The sequence below is a fragment of the Tamandua tetradactyla genome, chromosome 10 (genome assembly GCF_023851605.1).
Source record: "Tamandua tetradactyla isolate mTamTet1 chromosome 10, mTamTet1.pri, whole genome shotgun sequence".
Lineage (NCBI taxonomy): Eukaryota > Metazoa > Chordata > Mammalia > Pilosa > Myrmecophagidae > Tamandua > Tamandua tetradactyla.
The window spans coordinates 38,905,803-38,921,802 of record NC_135336.1 but is presented as its reverse complement, the minus strand read 5'-3'; the positions used below and the strand labels follow the sequence as shown (position 1 = coordinate 38,921,802).

General features: G+C 33.5%; 1 protein-coding gene across 2 annotated transcripts in view; it reads right to left on the bottom strand.

The window, feature by feature from the left end:
- Positions 1 to 1,617: 1,617 nt before the first annotated feature.
- IFT57 (intraflagellar transport 57) overlaps positions 1,618 to 16,000 on the bottom strand; it is a 59,862-nt gene continuing 45,479 nt past the window's right edge. Inside the window, exons 7-11 of one of the 2 annotated variants that reach the window (XM_077118472.1) lie at positions 8,411 to 8,482; positions 7,368 to 7,499; positions 5,960 to 6,022; positions 2,827 to 2,893; positions 1,618 to 1,817 (exon numbers count right to left, since the gene is read on the bottom strand). In XM_077118472.1, the coding sequence (XP_076974587.1) occupies positions 1,639 to 1,817; positions 2,827 to 2,893; positions 5,960 to 6,022; positions 7,368 to 7,499; positions 8,411 to 8,482 (513 nt within the window). In that variant the 3' untranslated portion in view covers positions 1,618 to 1,638. The remainder of the gene's footprint in view (positions 1,818 to 2,826; positions 2,894 to 5,959; positions 6,023 to 7,367; positions 7,500 to 8,410; positions 8,483 to 16,000) is intronic. The other variant, XM_077118473.1, reaches the window with a different exon arrangement.

Genomic DNA, 16,000 nt, shown 5'->3' with positions numbered 1-16,000 from the left:
CACAGTGTTCTATGGGAACAGAGAAGAGGGGTACCCAGTTCAATCAGAGTAAAGTGGATTATTTCAGGAAAGGAAGTAAAGACAGACTGCTCATGCCACTCATTGGAAGAGTTTGTAGATTATTGAGTGTTTGTACAAAATAAAGAGTACACTTTGCTTCTGAGCAAAAGCACATTTTATGGAGAGCTCTGATTTATCTAAAAGGCTTCTCTGAATTGATTCGAATTCATAAAAAAACAAAAAACAAAACTGCTGAGCCATGACAATATATATGCAAATAAATTCTCAGGAAATCAACATTAATTTGTGAGATCAAAGCTTAGGTATCACTCTTCCTACTAAGCCCCTCCCAATGACAATAAAGAAAGAGAAAAAAATGGACACATTTCAACTGCTTATTAGCCTATAGTGGGTTTTGCTCTTTTCTCATCCTCTTGAGGTACAAACTATAGGATATCTTTTTTTGTCACTGTATTGATTACTATTCTCTTGGGTAAGAGAATAGTTTATATAGACTGATTTTCTTATCTAAATTTAATCTTAAATTAGAGAGAATTTGAAAGAAAGAAAAAGATTTTTGTGTGCATATGTGTGGAGTATATATCTATAAAGTAAAGGTTAAAAAAAATAGGGCAGAAAAGTATTAGGCAAAAAAAAAAGACAATTATTTGTTGCCCTCTATATACACATAACATTCTTATAAAATTTTTGCCTCTAGTGCTTTTGCTTTTCTTATTAAAAATAAATGTAGGCTATCTCCTGGTAAGTGCTCTACTTCCCCCCAGCTCAATCTGATCACTCCACTACTGCCGATTTCACCAATTCAGAAACCCCAGTCTAGAAAATTGCCTGGTAAAATGTGGAAGTCAACATCACCAATACCGTGAGGTGGATCTTTGCATGACTTGCCATAATTGCTTCTCCTACAAAATGGTTGTTTAGTATAGTTGATATCATAGAAAAAGGTAAAATTGAGTCATGTACATACTTTTTTCTCACTCTTGAGAGCACAGACGTGACTGAAATGTTTATTAGGTAGTCTAAAGTCCTAAAAAAATATACACCTTATAAAGTCATTTTAGCCATAAAATACTCATGACAAACTTCATATGTACTGAGGACACTGAATTTTTTCCTATACATTTTTTTTTAAATGGTAATATTAGAGAACCATAAAGTTGAGGCAAAGGTGGTTTGGGTTCTAATGAGGAATCTCCAGATGTCCTTAGCCACTTCTGGGAACAGAAGCACTTGTAATTACTGTACAAGTAGGCCAAAACAAAGGGGCCATGTGATGACAGCAGAAAAAGTATTTCCTGATAACATGGGTTATATACATTTTCTTGTGCAAACAACAATAAGAAAAATGAAACAACAATAAGATAAAGGTGGGAGCTTTAACATATGTAATGATTAGTGAAAGCTTCTTTGAAAGTGAGAAATTTTAATTACTTTATTAAGCATTATATTCAATTTAAAGGTTTTAGCCATTTACAATCACCATGATACAATGTGTGCGTACATATGTAAAAAATTCCCCTTTGGACGTGCTTTAAAAAGTATAACTGTGTTTTGCAAATTGTGCAACATGAAGTATAATTTGACATAAACAACTAATGAAAAACATAATAAAATGTTTTAATAAGAGCCTATTGCAGATTCTGGAATAATTGTTGCATGCATGTCCCTGGTCATGTTGGACTTCTCTTTCAGTTTTGACTGGAGTAATGTATGTTCTACCACACCAATTCTAATGTCCATCTGAACGGTTTCTTGCTTCAGTTTTGTTAAGCTTTGTTTAATCTTCACCAAGGGAGCTGTAGAATGAAAACAGCATGTGATAAATATGTCTATTTGTGGTATCAGTCCACTACAGAATTGCATGACATTTTCCTCACTTTCTCTTAAGCCAAAAGAAAAAAAGGGTTAAAAACCCAAACCAGAACTTCAGGACATGCATTGCTTTGCTCTGGCATTTTAATCTTCTGATATTTATAGGATGGGAAGTGATGCAGCATCTGATGTATACTGAAGTTGAACTTTCCTTTTTTAGAAGAAGAGCTGTTAAAGGGGTATTTAAAGATACCCCTCTCATGATTTCATGGGCTTGTATATTTATCTGGAAAATAATAGGGGAAAGGCCAATATATAGATAACGGGCCCATTAAAAAAATATTGCAAAAACAACAACAACAAAACCAGCTTTATGTCTCCTTTTGAAAGATCACTTAGTATATACCATCAGAACACTAGAAAATCTTTCTAGGACATAAGAGAGTTTTAGGTAATTACCAGGGGGCCATGTCAAAGTAACCAGCTCACGATGGAGGCTAATTATTACAAGATTATTAATTCTTCCCTATTTGACCCTTGCCCACTCAGGTCTACTGCGTAAGAGCTAAAAAAAAATAAAAAGGTCATCACTTCCTCCCTTAGTGCCATCTGGCCACATACTTAGTGCCCTTTTGTGCAGAAGATGGAAAAATGAAGCTCATTTGATAAAAACCAAATAAAACATTATTTTTATAATTCACACAATAAAATACTTATCTAAATATTTCTAACTCTATCTCTGAATCAGTACAATTGGAAAGAAAAAAACCTTAATGATAGTAAAAAGAAATTAGTACTCTAGGCTGATTTATAAGGGAAACAGTAAAATGATAATCAGACATCATTTTTACACCATGTACCTCAACTCAAACAAGTAACAAATAGTTCATTTAAAAAGCAGACTCTATATTTATGAACACTGTTTGTCAAGTAGATTTTTAAACAACTATTCTTTTGTTTACTTTTTTCTCCTTAAAACGCGCATGTACTTACCACCATCAGTCATACTGCTGCCTTTTTCTTCCATTTCTTGTTTTACCTTTTCTAATTCTTCTGTAACCTTTCATTAAAAAAAGTTTTTATAATCATTGACTTTAAATAAACTTCCAAAAATTTTGAATGATGTATTGAGAAAAATTAATTTAGATATTAAGTATATATATCCTAATATATAGTATATCCCTATTTGACCCTTGCCCACTCAGGTCTACTGCGTAAGAGCTAATATATATAGTATCAGGGATATTCTGGACATAATTCAAATAACAAGAGAGAATATACAGATAAAGATTTTCATCTTCTGAAAATGTTCTTAACCATAAACTTCACCAAATCGTGTTCTCATTAACATTCGCATGTTGCAATATGGTAGAATAAAAATGATTAAAGTTTCAATTATCTCACAGCATCTATCATGCCATTCTCTAACAATCAAACTATTATTTAAAATAGTATAACTATCTAAAGAGATTTTTTATTTCTAAATGCTTACAAGTATCTTTCTTAATATTATAGCTTCACAAGAGAATATACCACCTTTTCCTCTATAGAACACTAAAAAATGCTTATAGTATATGGTTATATATAACTGTATATACATATGGCTATATATAACTATAGTATATGGCTATATATACTATATATATATATATATATATAGTATACACTATATCCAAACAGTGCACTGTAAAATATATACTATGCTGTCATATTGGTTCTTAAACTGCACTATACATTGAGTTTATTCTACTATAGCTTATGTTATTAGCAAAATCCAAGTTAGCAATAATAAAGGTAGAAAATACCATCTTTTAAAAATTAAAAAATTACTGTAACTTAGTAGGTTTATTTCCATCATATTGGTGAATAAAACTTCCCCTGGGAATAAAGTGCTCATCCAAGTAAAGCAAATTAATTTTTTTCAGGCACCTGAAATGTTACGACTGGGGATAACTACCTACTCCAAAAGAACTTAAATGGTTCCCTGGACTCCCTTCAGATGTTAATTTACCTAACATTAGTGAGGACTTAACTTCTATATAATGTTTTATTTGCCTAGGAGCATCACGGGATTAGATTCCAAATATTTCTAATGTTATATTATTAATATTTGAAAACAACCATTTATTCCTCAAATAATCTCTAGAAAAGAAACTTAATTGTATTATATAATAAAGTTATGACATTTTTACTAGATTGTAACCAAAGATAACCTTGGTGGGTTTTTTAAAAATTTTTTTACTAATTAAAAAAAATTAACAACAAACAAAAATATTAACATATCATTTCATTCTACTACATATATAATCAGTAATTCTTAATATCATCACATAGTTAGTTGCATATTCATCATTTCTTAGAACATTTGCATCAATTTAGAAAAAGAAAAAGACAACAGAAAAAGGAATAAATGATAACAGAAAAAAATAAAAGATTATACATACCATAGCCCTTACCCCTTGCTTTCATTTATCACTAGCATTTCAAACTAAATTTATTTTAACATTTGTTCCCCCTATTATTTATTTTTGTTCCATATGTTCTACTCGTCTGTTGATATGGTAGATAAAAGGAGCATCAGACACAAGGTTTTCACAATCACAGAGTCACATTGTGAAAGCTATATCATTGTTCAATCATCATCAAGAAACATGGCTACTGGAACACAACCTTACATTTTCAGGCAGTTCCGTCCAGCCTCTCCATTACATCTTGAACAACAAGGTGATATCTACTTAATGCATAAGAATAACCTCCAGGATAACCTCTCGACTCTGTTTGGAATCTCTCAGCCATTGACACTTAGTCTCATTTCACTCTTCCCCCTTTTGGTTGAGAAGGTTCTCTCAATCCCTTGATGTTAATTCTCAGCTCATTCTAGGGTTTTTCTCAATCCCTTGATGCTGAGTCTCAGCTCATTCCAGGATCTCTGTCTCACGTTGCCAGGAAGGTCCACACCCCTGGGAGTCATGTCCCATGTAGAGAGGGGGAGGGTGGTGAGACTGCTCGTAGTGTTGGCTGGAGAGAGAGGCCACATCTGAGCAACAAAAGAGGCTCTCTTGGGGATGACTGTTAGGCCTAGATTTTAAGTAGACTTGACCTATCCTTTGTGGGGTTAAGTTTCATATGACAAACCCCAAGACTGGGGGCTCAGCCTATAGCTTTGGTTGTCCACACTGCTTGTGAGGACATCAAGAATTCAACTTGGGGAAGTTGAATTTCTCCCTGTTCTCACCATTCCCCAAAGGGGGCTTTGCAAATACTTTTCTACTAACTGATCGAATCACTCTGGAATTCATCAGGGCATCACTCTGGACAAACCAACAAAATCTCATGTCCTACCTGAGATTCCAAGTACTTATGGTGTTCAATCAAACTATCTACATAAGTTATATTAGGAAATGCACTAGTCAAAATATAAATTTTGTGACAAATAAATATTTTTTGCTTTAGTCTCACACATAAGGTGACATTTTAAAAATATTAATTACCATCTATTTTCAGCACCCTGCAACAATGACATTCCTTTGGATAACCTTGGTTTTAAATCCCAAATTGACTTTCTGACATTACTGCAAGGTTTCTTCCTTTCTTCAGCAACTCAGTAAAAAGTGGGAATACCTCTCATCTTATCTCTCTTGAAAGATCGTGAAAATGAACGCAATATGTGTGGAAGTTCTCAGATGGAAGGGTTATAAGTCGCTCCCAATTTGTGGCCAGAAAAATAAATACTCAGAATCACACAAGTTATCAACAAAAATCACTAAAAACAAAACTGATATCTTGTAGACTAACATTAAAATTTGTTACAGAGTTCTAAGCCAGTGCTTTTCCTACTCTTCTACATAATTATTATAGAAAAAAATCAAGTTAGGAAAGTTTATGAATGTGTTAATATTATGAGTAGGTCTTATGAATTTAAGAGTATGGCAACCTCAAACATTTTACAGAAATAGAAAATGTATAAATAAATAGATTCACTGATAATGTTTTGAAGCTACAGGAAGCAATAATTAAACTAAACAACCCAAGCTTGTAATAGTATTAAGCATCTCATCCCATGGCTTTGCACAGCTGGAGGCCAGCTGACAACGTGAGAAGTAAGGCAAGAACACATGGTGTATACCTCAGACAGGAGTCTGGTCCTTTCCGTTACTCCGCCATTTCCCTGCTGGTATCGTTCCCTTGCCTGAGGGGGGGGGGGGGGGGGGGGGGGAACATTTAATTTAATGAAAATTCAAAAGAGCAACAAAAGATTACTTTAATATGACCTCTCTGTATTTGCAATTTTATGACATGTATTTCATGACAGCACCCCCTCCTCATTTGTGACTACATTTGTGAAAGTGACATTGCACTGTAGCTATTTTATATCCCTAATAAGCATTGTGTATTTAACTATAGCATTACAAAATGATGAACTGCCTTAACTGTCATAAACTAACTTTGTAACTCACATCAGCATGGTTCGTAATAAAAATTGTCCTCAGCCATTACTAAACAGTTTAGGAAAGTGACTCTTGGTCAATCTAATTTGCATATAATGCAGAGAAAACCAGTTCTAAAAAATCAATCAAAATAGAGCATCAGGCTCCAGCAATTTATAAGGATGAATAAACAGAATGCTAGTACAATCAACGGGAATACGTACTTGGGAGCTAATCAACAATCAATTATTTAATATTAATGTCTGACAGATACACAGTGGCTTTAATCAGAATTTCACAGCATTTTTAAAGAAAAAATATTTATGGATTGATACGTATATGAGGGAATAATTAAACATAATATAATAAAGTAAAGATTACTTTCTAATTGGTCTTTGAGAACTGCTGAAAGCACAGAAGTATCTCAAATTTATTTCCATTATTTTCCTTTTTCTAACCTTGTCTGCTGAAAGAAAACCATACACCTTCAACTGATACTTGTAAGTAGTACTCTTATTAGCTTGCTTCAACACTAGGAAATAGGGGCCAAAATCCCCAAAGAGAAGCCTTTAGATCCCTACTGCTGCTTTCAAATGCTAACTTTTTGTGTTGTCAAATATCTAAAACTTTGAAGGGATTCATTTTTTTCCATTTAATTAATTAAGTTGCTTGTCTCTGAATGTGTCTTGCTTTCATACTCCTTATTATGTGGTTATAAGCCATTATGGCAAGGGCTGTCTTTCCCTTCTGACACATGTAAATGCACACTATTCTTCCTCCTACTCATACAGTAAATTAACAGCAGACTTAGAAACAAAACCAGGTGTCCTGACACTCTGTCCCTGTCCTAAGCCATGTTCCCCAACAATATATACCTTCATTTACTTTAATCAAATGAAGAAATGCTTAAAAAAAATCTTCTAGGAGACAATAACTTCTATAGAACTGATGTTGCTTTTGCCTCACTTGGTTTCCTAAAGTGGGCAGGGAATCAATGTGTTGTTGTCCGAAAAACATTTCATGATTCTCAAATGATAGGTGCTATGTCAAGTCTAGGGATTAGAGTCATTAATTGGAATAAATCCCTGGGGATCATTCTTAAGTTACCTCACTTAGCTGAGCTTGAGCTGCACGATATTCTTGAACCAAGTGCTCAAGTTGATTGTTGATGTACTTTTCTCGGCTGCCAATCTTTTCCAGAGTTCTACTAATTTCATTATGGAGTTTGTCCAAATATCCCTAGAAATTCCACTGGATTTTAGTAAGTTAAGAATTCACAAATATGTTTCTTCAAAATTACAGTTAAAAATGAGTTAAACCTCCCTTAATCCCTTCCACAAATGTTCAACCACACGTGAAAAACAAGCTATTGGAAATCTTCAGTGGCAAAAAAAAAATGTCTGTAATAAGAAATCTTTTAGTCATATTTTGCAGAATGTTAAAATAAAAATGCACCTGGTAGTGTTAGTCAATTCATTTGTCCTTATGCACATCTAAAAATGCATGTGACTGGAATTTGCTTTACATGAAGTTCACAATCAAAGGAGGCAAGAGAACAACATGACTTTCCCGTAGCAAAATTCAAAGATGCCAGTGGAAGTAGATCCCTAGCCCTAGAGCTCTAGTCTTTGACCCATAACTTCCTACTCTGGCTTTGCTTCTTTGCAGTTCCTCCAAAAGTCCCTATTTCTGGCTGGGCAGCAAGCCTGGGAGGCTGTAAGTTCTAGGCATTGCTGGCCTGGTACTCTACATCTCTTAGGATCCAGAGGACAGAGTGATGAAATGTTTCTTTTTATATAAAGATAACTTTCTTTATATAAAAAGAAAGTTTTTATATAAAGGATGGTGAATGTAAATCCAGATATCAAAATCACTTTCTTGAAGAGGGAGGGGATTTCTGATCTGATTAGATGGTCTTGTGACTTGTGATGATGAAGAGATGTTACTGGGAGAAGTATCAACTCTTCATTTGATTTAAATGATTTAAATGTTGATTTAAATGTTACGGCTCCTGCAAAATATCATGGTACATTCAACTAGTAACCTCCTGAAAGGCAAGGATCGTGTTGTTTTTTCTTTCATGTTTTCCCATAATAGGTTCTCCTTAGATGAGTAAATGCATATCCATTCATCTGAAGAAATTCACATACCTTGGTCTCTTTTAGAGCAGATTCAATACCACTTTTGTGCTGGTGCATTTGGTCAACATGGATTCTCCAATCCTACAGGCATAAGCACATAGGAACAAGTGAAAAAATAATACATTTCCTTCATTCCTCTACTTTTGTAAAGTTAGGTCCTTTATTTTAATTACTTTGGTTGTGCCCTATTTCAGACAAGAGATTTCTATATATATAGCTTGTAATCAGAGTATAAGGAAATATGTGTAGAGCACTTTAGGATAAAAGGTTCTAAATAAATGTAAATTATTTTATGTGTTCACAGAGTGATATCTGACAATTTGAATATAAATTATTCCTGCACTGTTGGTGGTTAATATTTATGACTACCCATCAAAATGAAAAAAATCTAATTACTAGAAGATAAATACTGGTTTAAACAGTAACAATTATGTTTGCCAGAAGCAACCCTGAACTCAAATGTCATACACCAAAGATCATTTTGTCCCTTAGAAATTAAATGGGGTTCTCTTAAGTAAGATTTTTTTAGTCTCTTTTTTAATAAAGGAAGTCCTTAATGATCACTAGAGTTCATACAGTTTGAGATACTGATTGGTCTGATTTTATGGGCATATTTGAAATCTACACCATTTTGATTTCCTGCAAGATACTTAAAATACTTCAGTTTACATTAATACTATTACCAATTCTTAAAGATTTGAGAAATATCCATTATAAGAGAAAAATATTAAAAATTAAAGTAAGCAATAGGACTAAGATATACCTCAATCACACATATCTGTTTACATACCTTGATGCTCCACTTTGCTATCCACACTATTTTGTGAGGAGTGAAGTATTTCTGAACGGTTCCTTTCTATCTAGCTCTTAACTTTGAAACAGGAGCTAAGGACTCTAGGGTAAAAGAATCTTTGGGTACTTCAAACACATCAATTACAAAATTATAATACATTAAAGCTGTAAAGAATCTCAAACCAGTATGTAGTCCTACCCTTATTATCACAGACAGGCAAACAGAGGCCTGGAGACAGAAAGTAACACACCCAAGGCTACAAAGTTAGTGGTTCACCAGGATCAGAAGCCAAATGTATTGATAACCACACAACACACTGTGGCAGTCTAGAGTTAATAAAAGGGACAAGTGGTTACTTAACATCAATTAAGGTTCAGGAACAGAACAAATCAGCATGTTCCTTTACCTTTAAATATTTTTCTTTCTCATGAGCAAAAGCCATCTCAGAATGTGAGAGCTAAAAAGGACTTCAGAGTCTTCTACTCATTCATTCAACAGTTATCTAGCACAATGTTTTCATTTTACAACTGAAAGGACTGTTCACCTGCCATGAGCCATGGTGACTATGATTGGACAGATTTGCCAAGGGAACAAAGCCCCTCCAACTTACAAGTCAACACTGGAACAGGGAAGAAAAGCAACCACAGGCTGGCCTCCTGCAAATGGACCAATTATGGTCTCAAAACAGAAACCTGTTTAAGCCCAAGTAAACATCTTTATGAACCTAAAAGGTATTACTATATTATTAAATTTTTTCAAGTACATATCCTGTCTGGTTCCATAAAGAATTTCAAAGGATTTAATAAACACTAAGCTCAAGTATTTACATGTCTTCCCTCTCTTCTCATCAGTTTCTCTTTCCCTGCTCAAACACACACTGATAATTACACGTATAGTTATTATTTATTTATATGTTCAGTTATTATAATTGATATATTTAAAATAGTTTGTGTTCTGCTTTTTACTACCCAGAATTATTATGAGTATATTTGTTTTCATGTATAGACATTCAAAACATTTGTATCTTCAATAGAAGCATTAATGCTTGGCTCCTCCATGTATAACTATGATAACTTACATTGATGAAAACTCCACAGATGAGCTGGTATTTCAGTGGAACTTTGAAGCATGAGTAGCATTTCAACAAGCTTGGAAGGAGGGGGAGAGGAAGGGTATTTTAGGCTGAGAGAGCAGCGTTAATAAAGAAAAATAGGAAAATACACAATACACAAGGAATAAGTAGCTATGGCTGGCTAGACTATAAAATGTGATGTTCTGGGGATAAAGCGGAGGATGGATGATGAGGAAACAAAGCTGGAAAGGTAGATTAAATTAGATCAAGGGCTTTGACTATAACAATAAGGAAAGTGGATAATGAATGGGGAGTTATCAAGGAATTTTGGGTTTAATTTTAAAGACAAGTCTGTTTTGAGAAAGTAACAAAATTAAGGAATGATTAGAAAGGTAAAAAACTAAAGATAGGAAGGAACCTAATTAGGAGGCCGTGTAATGGTTCATGAGATAGAATGACAGGGTATGGATGACAGCAATGCTTAAAAGAATAGAAAGGAAGGGATGGATTCAACGGACATCACAGAGGCAGGACAAGCAGGACTTGAAGACAAAGGGGAAGTGTGATTATGAGGAGGGCCAAAGCAGACGAAGAGTAGAAAGTATCTTTAATTTTCCTAGCCTGAAGAACTAAGAGGATAGTAATACCTTGTGACAGGGTACAGAATAGATTTCAGGGAGTCAGAAATACTGAGGAATTTGGTTTTGAATTTGCTAAATTTGATAAGTCACTGGACATTCCTGTATTCTTATAGTTCATTAAAGTGGAAGTTAGTAAGGATTTATAATTATTTGCCAGGAAAATCTGAATGTTTATTTTATTAAAATCTTCTAAACAGACACATTTCTTGTGTAAAGTTATTTTAAAAAGCCTTAAGTGTTCTTACCCTTTAATCCAGCAATTTCACCTCTAGAAATTATTCCCAACTGCATAGCTGGGATACACACAAAGATGAATGTATAAGTTCTTTGTAAAACAGAGGAAATTCTCTATATATTTATTAACAAAGGATAGTTTAATTTTTTAAAATATTTATTCCACCATTTAAAAATAATGCATTATGATACTGTTTTCAGAAAGCTCAAAACCAAGCAAAACTCAGTAACAAACCGTTTGAAGACATGCATAAGCAAAATTACTAAAAAAAAAAAAGCTAATGACAACACATAAACTTGAGGATAGTGGTTATCTGGGTGGGAAGTAGGCAGCAGTGGAGGAGCACACAGATAATTTCAAAGGGATACTGTCTAGTTCTCAAGTTGGATAGTAGGTTTGTGGATGTTTGCTTTAATATTGGGTTTCACAATTACATATGAATCATATATTGCATATTAAAATGTTAAATTCATGTTCTCAAGGAATATTTAATGATCAGCCAAAATGCATGCTCACAAAATATAGAGAAGTAGAAAATACAGTTCCAAAAGAATATATTCATTAGGTGCCCCCTCTAGCAAAAATCAGTATTTTGATTATTAAAATTAATTATTAAATAAGTATAATTATATTCGCATGTCTATTTCTGTATATGTGTATTAAGACAGGTGAATAAGGTGGTTTTAAATTTTTTCTTTACACTCACAATTTTTAATATTTCCTACAAGGGAATTTTATCAATTTATCAGAGGAAAAAAAAAAAACTTTGGGATGCCCAAGAGGCTGCAAGGGGCTTGAGATAGTTGCAGTGGAAAATAAATAAGAATGACTATGCTCGTGGCATTTTTAAAACAAATATACAAAAGTAAAATAAACAGCTATTGAAAAACTACAGCTGAGATAATTAAAAGATCTGCAAAGGTTTGTGGTAAGAATGAAGAAGAGGTGATACGTCTTAATAGGACTTGAAATCCACCTAAATCCCTGAAGTAAGAAATACTGAAAGGAAGTGTTCAACTATCACAGAAATTCTTACATTAATTGAGTCCATTAGGTTAAAATGCACTTTTATAAATATTTCCTTATTTGGGACTCAGAAAGGTTTGCGTAGCTAAGTAGATATTGTCATCCCTTCCTATTCACTTCTATCCTTCCTTACCTATAAGAGATTATGTGACATGCTGGCCTACCATGGAGAAGTATACTTCTTGGCTTAATTGATGCTGGCCATGGCCATGTGCTTATCTTTGGTCAATAGAATGATGGTGGACATGGTGTATGCCAGGATGGAGCAGAAGTTGTAAGGGACATTGAAAATTTCCACCATTTTCTTGCCCTATCTTTCACCTATGATAACAGGTATGCCCCACACAGGAGGTATCCTTTCAGTCTGGGTCTGGAAATAAGGAGATACGTAGAACACAGACAGAGGAGAGCTACAGTTGAGTCACACATTAGTAGAAATGTATATTGGGTGAGAATGCATGTATGTTATTGTAAGTCATTGTGATTGTGATGTGTTTGTTATGCAAAAAAATTGATTCTATATGCCTATTTTGTAGTGAGAAAAACTATAAACTAAAAATTAAATGGGTTAAATGGCCTTTCCATGTGTGGAAAATGGAAACACTTCCACACCAGTGCATTTTCCAAATATTATATGCTACTTCTCATTGGGATAAAATGAAGTATTAAAGAAAATCTACAGTAAACTGAAAAATTTTTTTTGTTATATATCAAGTGAGATCACATGGGCCATTAGGATCTACCATTCACCTATTATGAAGGGATCTAAAGCCTGTTCATTAAGCATCACTTCTCCTCTCTATTGAAGTTCAGCTTTCTGCATTATCTTGTATTTTCTCTCTCAATGGAAACGAGAAGACTAACAATGACACAATATACAATTTCTTTAGCCTTTCTATTTTTCAAAATCCTCATATAAAATCTCATGTATAATTCTATCACTAGTAAAGTCCACAGCAAATGTATTATTGCTACTATAACCCCTTTCCCATCCCCAGTTCCTTAGCACTAATTTATAATATATATTTGCCTTTTTCAGAAACTAAAGAACAAGTGCCTGCAGATTGTGATTCACAGCATACCATGAAATAAAAATATATGAGATATAGTTGTAGCTATTAAGGTGACTGAATGGATACCTGGGTTTCACTTCAAGACTAAATGGATTTCACTTCAACAGAACAACACTTCAGAGATTAACTTTGTATATGAAGAGACACTATTTCTTTGTCTGTATCTTCAACTCACCACTAAATTTCCTTTCTGAAACTTTGTGGGAAAGAGGGAATAGGATCTAGGAATGGTAAATCGAATGCATATCAGTGCATGCATTTCATTAATTTACAACTTGCAAAATGGCAAACTTTTTTTTTCACCCAAGTTTGAGCTATTTTATTTATGCAGAGATAGAGTCCCAAAGGACCCTTGATAGAAAAAAAGCCAAGGAAATTATCCCCATGTGTGTGCTGGGATGCTTTTTTCCTGTGCTCAGGAAAAGTTCAAACCACAGCACAGCTGGTATTAGCAGTTCCCACCACATTATTATCACCTTTAGCTCCTTCCCCAAAGAGCAGCAGTAGGGACCTATGGCTCTGATGTTTTGAATAGTTTTCCATTATAACAATGTTATTTCTGTTCTACCATCTACATTTTACCCTTCTTCTCTAATCATACTGCCCCTCTGCCAAGACTGTTAGGAAGAATTATGAATGCAATATCAATTCAGTGTTCTGTTTTACAGTTTTATTTTAGTGAATATAATGTTTACAAGGGATTTTATGGGGTCCATCTAACGTCCTCAATCCCATTTCTATTGATTAGGCCTTAGGTTCACCTCTGAATTCACTTTCTACAGGGATTTTCTATATTATTCTAATCTATGGGGAGGAAATCCTGTACCTCCTTTTCACTGATTGGAAAAAAATTTGAGGTTGTCTAATTTTACACTGTCAAATCACAAATTAATAGGAAACCAAATGTTCTTTCTCTCTCACTTACAGATTTTCTGTTACATCAAACTGTCTTTCATTTCCTTATTTTATCACCAAATTTCAGTAAGAAACATCAGGAACTCTAACTCCCAATTCAAAGTTTTCATGTTAAGTAGATATTTATTAGCTTGGTTGTTTTGCTAAAGCACAGATGTAATGTAATGTTTGCTGCTTCTATTCTTTAGTAAACAATCTGGATAATCAAACTTGTTAGAAACAACTCTAAAACAAGTGTAATAGGTTCCAAAGAAGAATTTATGTGACTCTCCTATAAATAAAATATATGACCTTTATTATGTATTTGTTTTGTGCTGTCTGTTTTGGCTACTCAGAAACCTTTTCTATGTCCTTGCTTGCTTTGATATAGAGTAGTAGCCCAACATTCACACTCATCCTGAAATCTTTTTAAATCTAATAATGATAACTACAGTGTTAAAGCATCCATGCAATTCTTAATATAGGTCAGGTACTATGTAAAGCACTATCCATACATCATCACATATAATTCTCTTAAAAACCCTACAAAGATGAGGACATTGAGTCACTTTTAAGTAGGCAACCCAAGCTCACACAGGTAATCAGGTAATCACCGGTAGAGCCCAAACTTACAAAGACCACTATATCTTAACATAGCATTTCCTTGATGAAATGCAATAAGATATAATTAAATTTTAAGGGGATAATGGTCATGAGGGACTTTAGGTTTATATGTAACAACTGAGTTTTTAGAAGAATATATTTAGGCATTAGTAGCACAATGAAAAAATTAATTTAAAACAGTTGAAGGATAAACACATGTAATTAAAAACTTTCTCACAAAGAAATTTCCACACCCAGATGACTTCCAAACATTTAAGAAAGAAATAACAACAATCTTACACAAACTACCAGAGAATAGAACAAAAGAGGGAACAATCGCCAACCTGTTTTATGAAGCCTGTATAACATTACACCAAAATCTGACAGGACAGTAAAAAAATGGAAATTATTGATCGAAAATTAAATCTTTTGTAAACATAGACACTAAAATCTTAAATATTAGCAAATGAGCCCAGTGATACATAAAAAGGATAGTATATATGATCAATTTGCATTTATGGAGATGCGAGTTTAGTTTAACACTCAGAAATCAATCAATATAATTTACCACAATAAAAGGGATAAAAAGATGTCATATGATCATCTCAACAGATGAAGAAAAAATCATTTGAAAAAACTTAGGTTCATGATAAAAACTCTTAGTAAAGTAGGAACAAATGGAACTTTCTTAAGTGACTAAAGGGTATTTACAAAAATAATAAAGTTAATATCATACATTATGATGAAATTGGAATATTGGCATTCCCCATGCCAATACCACTTCCATTCAACATAAGATTAGAATTCTTAGCATTATCAGGAAAGACTAAAGAAATAAAAGGTATAAGGCTTGTAAAGAAAGAAATGAGTGATATTATTTGCAGATAAAATAATTATATATACAGAAAATGCAATATAATCTACAGGCCAACTGTTAAAATGAGTAGGTGAAGTCAGCAAGTTTGGTAGATATATTAAAAAAAGAAAAAAGATGATGAAAAAAAGAGAATTATATTTCTATATATATCAGCAACAGATAAAGAGAAAATAAAATCTAAAAGACTCCATTTTCTATAGTGTCAAATAACAACAAATAGACCAATGTAATAAAATAGAAGAAGTCTAGATACACACCCACACATACACACTGACCTGATTTATGAAAAAGCAGTGCTCTGGTGAAAGGGCAATCTTTTCAATAAACTTACTGGGTCAGTTACATATACATATGAAAAACAAATCAATCTTGATTTTTACCTCAG